The sequence below is a fragment of the Trematomus bernacchii genome, unplaced genomic scaffold, assembly GCF_902827165.1.
Source record: "Trematomus bernacchii unplaced genomic scaffold, fTreBer1.1, whole genome shotgun sequence".
NCBI lineage: Eukaryota > Metazoa > Chordata > Actinopteri > Perciformes > Nototheniidae > Trematomus > Trematomus bernacchii.
The window spans coordinates 10,367,976-10,376,299 of record NW_022987739.1 but is presented as its reverse complement, the minus strand read 5'-3'; the positions used below and the strand labels follow the sequence as shown (position 1 = coordinate 10,376,299).

General features: G+C 40.3%; 1 protein-coding gene across 1 annotated transcript; it reads right to left on the bottom strand.

Annotated features, from left to right (window-relative positions):
* Positions 1-1,342: 1,342 nt before the first annotated feature.
* On the bottom strand, positions 1,343-5,513 carry hykk.2 (hydroxylysine kinase, tandem duplicate 2). The gene is made up of 5 exons (XM_034147979.1): positions 5,402-5,513; positions 4,249-4,557; positions 3,723-3,865; positions 2,460-2,640; positions 1,343-2,300 (listed from the first exon to the last, which is right to left on the bottom strand). The coding sequence occupies exons 2-5, from the start codon at positions 4,550-4,552 to the stop codon at positions 1,855-1,857; spliced, it is 1,074 nt and encodes a 357-aa protein (XP_034003870.1). The 5' UTR covers positions 4,553-4,557; positions 5,402-5,513; the 3' UTR covers positions 1,343-1,854.
* Positions 5,514-8,324: the final 2,811 nt, after the last annotated feature.

Here is an 8,324-nt window from a genome sequence, read left to right as displayed (position 1 = left end):
CGTAAAGAGAAACACCATGGCCTCATACTGGCTCTGGCACTGGTGTTTTTTGTCTATTAAAAAAATCAACATACTACTCATTACAGTAAATTAGAAAAAGGCACTGCAAAAGCAAGCCTTAGAATAATTCAAAACTAAAGCAAGCTACATACCATTATGCCTTAGTGATCTAAACTAGACACATAACCAGAGAGTGAAATAACCACCTGTCAAACTACTCACCACTACAGCATCTCTGTTTTATCTTAATAAAGATATGAATAGATTCCATTAAATGACTTCTCTCATATATATGTTAATGTTCTAATATCACGTTTGAGCCCACTTGAGGAACTTAAAGGTCCCATGTCATGCTTTTCCGGTTATTACCCGTCCCCTTGTGTGTTATGAAGGTTTTTATGCATGTAAACGGTCTGCAGAGTCAAAAACCCTCAAAGTACACCCTGTAGGGAGTAAAACTCTAACACAGAAAAGACCTCCCCAAAACGCCTCGTTGGAGATTTCTCATGTTCTTCCTGGGCATCATGACGTCTGGATACCCAGTACCCACGCCCAGAGCTATGACGCGTTACGGTCATGCGGTACCTGGAACCAAATGGACCAATCCGCGGAGCCGTTACGTTAAGCCCCTGCTGATTGGTCCAAATTGACCAATCCACGGACTTCCTCACACACACACACACTCAGTGCAGGCAGCTCTGCTGATTTCTCCTCCCTGGCTGCAGGCTGATAACACAGTTGGGATCGCGGCGACATTCTCTCTGCAGACCCATTCTCACAGCGTTTATCAACCTTTTTCTTACTCAATATCAAGCCACACTTATTGTTTTTAATCCGGCTGTGAGTTTGTGTGTGCTCAGGATGAGTTTGGCTGTGTATCTAAACAAGGAAACAACACCTCCATGGAGTTCAGCGCGATTCACAACGTCCCGACCAATCAGAGCACACTGTGCTCACAGGGAGGGTGGGGGCTGGAGCTATTGGAGCTACAACGAGCCGTTAAAGGCAGAGAGTGAAATTCAGTGAATACACGTAGTTTACAGAGATGCTGTATGAGAACCCAATGTGAGTTTGGAAAATTGCACAATATAAATCTATTCTAGTAGACCTCAACAATGGAATTATGATCAGTGGAAATGGCCATGACATGGGACCTTTAACTCAAAGGAATAAATGCAGTTATAGAAATGTTTCTTATCACCACACTCATACACACTGCTAATCTAAACGTTGAGGTATTTCCCACTGAAACTGATTTGTTTTTGTTTTGGATGACAGTTTTTATTTCTCAAAAATGACCCAAGTTATAAGGCTGCTTTGGTTTAAGCAATGATACAAAGACGATTGAGTTTAAAAAAGGTGTTTTTATTTCAACATGACTTGCCTTTTTAAAGGGTATTTCTGTAAGTGTAATGCATGATTGTAGGGAATTAGGTTGATGTGCTTTTAACAAACCATCTCTGGCATTTTCCAACATGAAATAAAATGAGTCTCAAGATTGTGTTTCTTAAATTATAGTTTACAAAAAAATCTTCCTGAGGAGGAGGTACACAAAGACTTGTTTCCTTAGTTGTTAAGATGGCTATTAGGCTTTTACAGTACATGATTCATTGTCACAACAGAGTATCAATACTTCCACTTGCATAGTTTTTTGCTACATTACCCATCTCTGATTCAGACACTACCACAATATGTCTGAATCTCAATCTCAAGTTAAATGTTTTGTGATTTTACTGTTAAAATACAAGTTATTGTTTTAACTGGTAATCTTAAATGTATACTTGTTTTGTGCAAGGGGCTTTGTCTAATCAGTACTATTGCACTTTGAAATGTGAGAATGGTTTACCCTACTTCTCACTTGTTGTCACTGAATTGAGCAGCGGTCTGAAACCATAACTTCTCCACCTGCTCCTTTCCGAGCTCCCATAGCTGACTGAGAATGTGGACACCCTTCTTGGATGTAATCATCAAATACTCTGCGTTCTCAGGATGCAAGCTCACAGAGTAACGAGCTAAAACTATCGACTGGCAGAAGCGGGACAGCACCAGCACATAGAGACAATCTTTCTCAGCTTCGTTGAGGGGAAGGAAACTTTCCCAGCCCGCAAGGACAGGTCCACCCACCTCTATGGGTTTAGGGTGCTCAGTCATCATGTACATGATAGTGATGGCTAGCTCGTGGATATAGTAGCCGCTGTTCATGTCCCCAAAGTCAAGGATGCCAGAAATCCTAAGGCGGCCATCTCTCTCGTCAGGTTGTACGAGCACATTGAGGTCATTGAAGTCACCGTGGTTTATGCCTTAGAACAATAAAAAAACAATAAAACGTTAATATGAATCAAAACGACTTATCACTCATGTATACGGTGACATTCTATACTGACAGTATTCAAGGTGCATATAAGCTGTGTCAAGGGAAGTGAGTAGAAAAGTATTTGTAAAGTTAAAATTATACTCACACTTTCGGAAATTGCAGCGTTTCGGGATCACAGAGGTCTTGTACTGATAAAGGACAGATTTCACAACCTTCTCCAGAGGATCTCCATCAAATAAATGAATGTATGGTTCCAGCAGGGGAATATTTGACAGACTCCATATGAAATTATCTCTCTCCAGAACAGCGAGATCAGGGTGGACCATCTAGAAAAGAACATAACATAATAATATCAGAAAGCAGGAAGAAGAAGTTAAAGTCAGAAGTAAAAGGAGGATAAGTGAACATTTTCTCAGCAAAACTTGCAGTACAGCTTTAAGCTAAGCAGTGAAGGGCTAGTGCTTTATTATATGGGTTCGTCCAAGTTAGATTAGAGACTTTTAATGCCACTTGTAAAGAGATTTAAACTAACTTCACAATATCCAAAACACTTCCATATACTTTGCCTGGTGCCTTTGTCATGCCAGAACATCTTGGTTGAGTAGCCAATTTTCATTGAATTCCTTTTCAAAAACTTCCCCATGTTGTCGCTAGTTATCATAAGCATCCGGGCCCCACACAAACAATTAGTGATGTTTGTTTAACTTTCCTGATCTGCCTAACATCAGCCTAGAAGAGTCATTCCAAAAATAGATGAAACCAATTATATTGAGGTTTAATAGTGCAGTTAAAGGTGGGGTAGGTAATTTCGGAGAAACCAGCTCGAGTGCGCTAGAATTTGAAAATACACAACCGGAGAAAATCTGCCACTTCCTTACAGAGCCCCTCCTCCAACACACACGAACGCGCACAAGACCAATGAGGGCACGAGATAAGTTTGTGCACAGATGGAAGGCTGACAGGCAGGTAGGCCATCCAGTTATTTGAGCCGGGCCGGCTAAAATAATTGGTTGTGCTTTTTACAGTACTACGGCTTCCACAGACGACAATTTTTTATGGAATTTTTGTCAAAGCACTTAAGATATTCATTGCTATCGGGATGTTAAGAGCATTCCATGGGATATAACAAAAAGTGTATCTCGAGCCGGTTTCTCAAACTTACCTACCCCACCTTTAAAATGACAATGTAAAAAAAAAAATCTCAATACCATAAAATAAATTATTAACCAGGTTAATGTATAACTTAAGAAGTGTAATTCAAAACAACAGCAGTATTGGTAGATATTGTCATTGAAGACAATTTCATAAGGTACTCTTCTACATCGCTTTGATGTCACAATACATGGAAATTCGATTTAACGGTATGAGGAAAAAGAATGCCAATGATCAAAAAGTGTTATCATTATACCTCTTGTAGGATTGTGTCCATTGTGGCTGCCATCTTGCCAGTTTCATACAGTAACTGCGGTGTTAGAGGAACCTTGGATATCGTGGTTCCAGGCAAATAAGTAAGCAGCCGCACCAGGTACTTCTGACTGCCATAGCCGCAATCTGTCAAAGGTAAAGACAGGATAAGTGTTACAGCTATTCCTCTCACTCACTTAGCCATCATAAAGCATGAACTGTATAGTGTGGCCTTGCTCAGGGTCACACTTATCACTTTAGAGCGGGAGTATTAGAGCTTAGGCATTATGTTTAAAACTGTGGGATTGTTTTCAAACTCAACACATTCACCACAAAACCTTACAATCAACCAGGAAAACATTATGCATCTTTTGCCTGGGGACATGTAGGGAGACAACACTTAACACTGACTTTTGTGTCAATACATTACACATAAACTATCATCTGAATAAGCAAATGTAGGAAATGTCTTTTTTTAGAGTGCTGAATCACTAATTCCTAATGTTTTGCCGGTGTGACTGATCACATACCTATTTCTTCCAGGCTCATCAGCTGTCCTGAAATGTTGGGAAGGGCTGTTTGGGCAGGAAGTCCATTCTGGTGCAGGACGGACATGGCATGCATCTGCACCTCAATCAGGGCGGGGTTCTTACTGTCTTCCGAGTTCATTATCTTCAGGACATACTTGCCACCCTCGATGGGGTCTATGAAGAAGTTTTGGTCATCGTAGCTTGGAAGAGAGCTGATTTCTGATGCCGTCAGCCCAAAGAGCCTCTTCACCGTCTCAGCCACCTGAGACTGGCTGAAGTTGGGCTTGGCATGTTTCACTGACATTATTGCTGAATGAAAACAACATGGTATCACAAAAATGACGCAGATATTTGAGAAATAAAAGCATTACAGAACTTGTACAGAATAGTAAATGTATAACAATTTAAATTCCAACCTCAGTCAAGAGAGGTGTATTACAGCCAGCTTCTTAAAGAAATAAACAGTAAATGTGTTTTATCATTATTTCACATCCTTTTTTATGAAATAATGATAACAAATCTGATCTCGAAATCTAATGCTGAAATGTTAATGAAGTTCCATGCCTTTTTACTTATATTTTTTATTTATAATTAATTAAATAATTTACCCAACTCAAAGGACACACATTGTGAAGTCTAGCTTTTCCAATGTGATGATTTCTAGTTTTCCTTTGTCTATCTATTCTATGATGATGTTCTCTGCAAAAAGAAGCTAAAGAAACAAAATACATATGGTCTTTTGGAACCTTTGAAAGTCTTATGCACACTTAAATGACTGTTTACTGATTTAAAAAATAAACGTGGTCGCAGTAGTTGAAAATCTACCGCTGCACACTGGATGTTTTTTCCATACGTAGCCAACTAGCTCTATGGCAATTACTAGCCCACATGCTATTATTTATTGAATTTTCTTCTGGTGGTATTAATGGCATCAACGCAGATTAAACAAGAAAATAGATCGACATATACTTCACAATGTACACGTACAGCGTAGTTTCTAATATATCAAGTCACAGTTTGAGCAAGGACTTGATCTACGTAAAATATATGTTGCATTCAACACGCTGCATGAGATAACAGTATGCAAGCTACATGAAATAGCAGCAATAACGGGTTTCAATAACATACTTTAATCAAGTTTCTGTAAACCTACCTTACGATATGTAAAAAATACGGTTTCACGTCACATAAAAGCTGTACATTCCTGGACTCTTGGAACACAGAGTTGTAAAAATATATATACAACCGGTGCATTTTTTCAAAATACAAATGACGCCGGAAATGTATCAAAGTGAAGACTATTGGCTTCAAAATAAAAGGCTTAGTGGGTTATATCAATTTTAAATCAACATATTTATGATAGCAGCGAGGATTTTTGTCTGAACTATTGTGACATTAAGTTTATCCAACTTAATTTAAAAACATTTCCAATGGCAAACGGAATCTGAAGTAATTTAATATTCTAATTTCTAATCCAAATGTTGCTCTTACATTGAGCCCATAAATCCATATCATAGGCTACTTCACACAGTCCAAATGTTAATTTAAAATGGTTCAGGGGCGGTTCTAGGGGGGGGGGCACAATTAAATATCGTCCATGGATCTCATAAAAAAATAAATAATAATGATTTTTCTTTTTTTTTTTTTCTTTTTTTTTTTTTTTTTCTTTCTATTTTGGTGGTCCAATGGATAGTGAGGTGGGCTGATTTTCGGAAGGTTGCGAGTTCAAATCCCGCCTGGAACACCACTACTTGTGTGGCCTTGAGTAAGGCACTTACCCCTAGATTCCACCGGGTCCGTCTGCGGCGCGTTACGGGCGCGTTACGGGCGCGTTACGGGCGCGTTACGGCTGCGCCGCGGTGCTCACGGCGATCGCGGCCACTCTAGTCAATGGGTGCTATTCCACCACACGCGGCGCGTTACGGCTCAGAAGCGTCCCAGAAGCGTCTCGGCGCAGGGCTCCTCTAAAATTAGGATCGAATCCTATTTTTGTCGCGGCGCAGCCGTAACGTAAGGTCGGGCAGGCAGGAAGTGGAACGTTCAGAGCTATATATACACACACACAAACTAATTTTGCAGACCCTATCCCTCCGTAGTCTTTCAAGTAGGAGGAGAAATGCCAGCGTTCTCCTCCGGTTTACAGGCACTGTGTAAATTATATATATAGAATAATTATGATGATGAATGCATTTTTTTACCACTAAAATACAGCAACACATCTTTGATTCATGTCGTTTATAACTGGAATATTACAGTTATTATTAACTTTGTCTGTACAAAGTAGCCTGTCCAGGAAATATGCCCAAATCAACAAAAACTGCGAGCCGGCAGGCAAGACGCTCCGCTTCTGAAATGCTTCTGAAACGCGCCTGGTAGGGTATGACGCCGGAGGAGGCCGGACCAAAACCGCAACGTGGCGCAGACGGACCCGGTGGAATCTAGGGGCTAGCCCTCAGTTACTCCAGGGAGAATGTCCCTGTAATTGGTCATTGTAAGTCGCTTTGGAATAAGGCGTCTGCTAAATGCCTAAATTGTAAATTATATTTTTGGGAGAATAAACCCCACAGATCCTCAACTCCGGTGTGTCTCACTCATTAACAACGCAACACAGAGCAACAAGAACGTTGTCTACAGTAGCCATGAACTCACATGTATTTTCTTATTTGAGGGGGGAGTGGATGCGTGGGCCACCCGAATGGGTTAAGGGGCCTTTGGCTTTTCTTGCCGGGGGGGAGGGGGAATATTGATTCAAATAGAATCAAATTCTGTGGGAAACACTGTACTTACTACAACTCTATATCTATCTAACACCCCTCCTCCCCCCACCCCCCACAATGAATATCGACCAATCACGTTCTTGCTTGATTTGCGGGACCAGCGTTGCAGTCGGGAAGAAAAGCAATGTGGAGCGGCACCTCACCACTTCATAAGGAGTTTGACCGGGATTTTCCTTCTGGCAGAATCTACACAACACATCAGCCCCATTGAGCACAACCTAGTCATGCCAGCCTATACAACACATGAGGGGCAGAGTTTTACTCTGTGTGTTGCAACTTGCATATATATATTTATTGCACTTGACGCACACATACGCATGGCGTAATTTCCACTGGGGACAGGGGGGACATGTCCCCGCACCTTTCGAAATCCTGTTTCCCCCACTTTACAAATATGTTAATTTATTTATTTTAACGCAAGCCGTCATCGCCACGGAGGAGCACACAGCCTCTGTGAGCGAGCGAGAGAGAGAGAGAGAGAGAGAGAGAGAGAGAGAGAGAGAGAGAGAGAGAGAGAGAGAGAGAGAGAGAGAGAGAGAGAGAGCTATAGAGCACACCTTTATCTATTTAATATAGTAGTAAAAAATAAAGTAAGAAATCATTCCAATGTGTACTATAGGACAGTAAAAAATACTTGCATATATTTTCACTACAAACACTGAAAACGGGTCCCACAGACCCAAACAGCACACAAAGGTTAAAGGTAAGCATATAATGATGTGTAATGAAACAAATACCGATAACTGTATTGTAAAGTCTTGCAACTTTAGCATGTAAGGTACTTGATGATAATGGTTAGAAATCAAGGGTATGCCAAACCCATGTTATCACAGCACATCTTTTAAAATCGAAAGGTTGTAAGGATGGAGTGCTCAATTATCTTTTGAGAAGAACTCCAACATAATTTATGAGGTTCATGAATAATTTGTCCTGCTGTACTTATAACCCTAAAAATGTAATTCCTCAGCTAAAGTGTGGTATCGTATTTCAAGACATCAAACTGAGAAGACCATTTCAGTTTAAAGGCTACACATCTTTGCAAAGGTATCAATACACTGTCACCATCAGTATTAAGAGTGTTTATGATTTGTACCTGGGTCAAGGCTTAATTGTCTCAGTGCATTAAAAAATCACAACTTTAGGTGCTTCTCAAATCTTATAGATGAACATAAACTAATCGTTGTGATTCTTCCATTTCAACCATCAAATCCTGAGTGTAGGTCTTGGATTACAAAACAATAGCTACCTGTAAATGTGAATTTTAAGGATTACTTATGATTTAAGAAAAAGTCAAGGTGA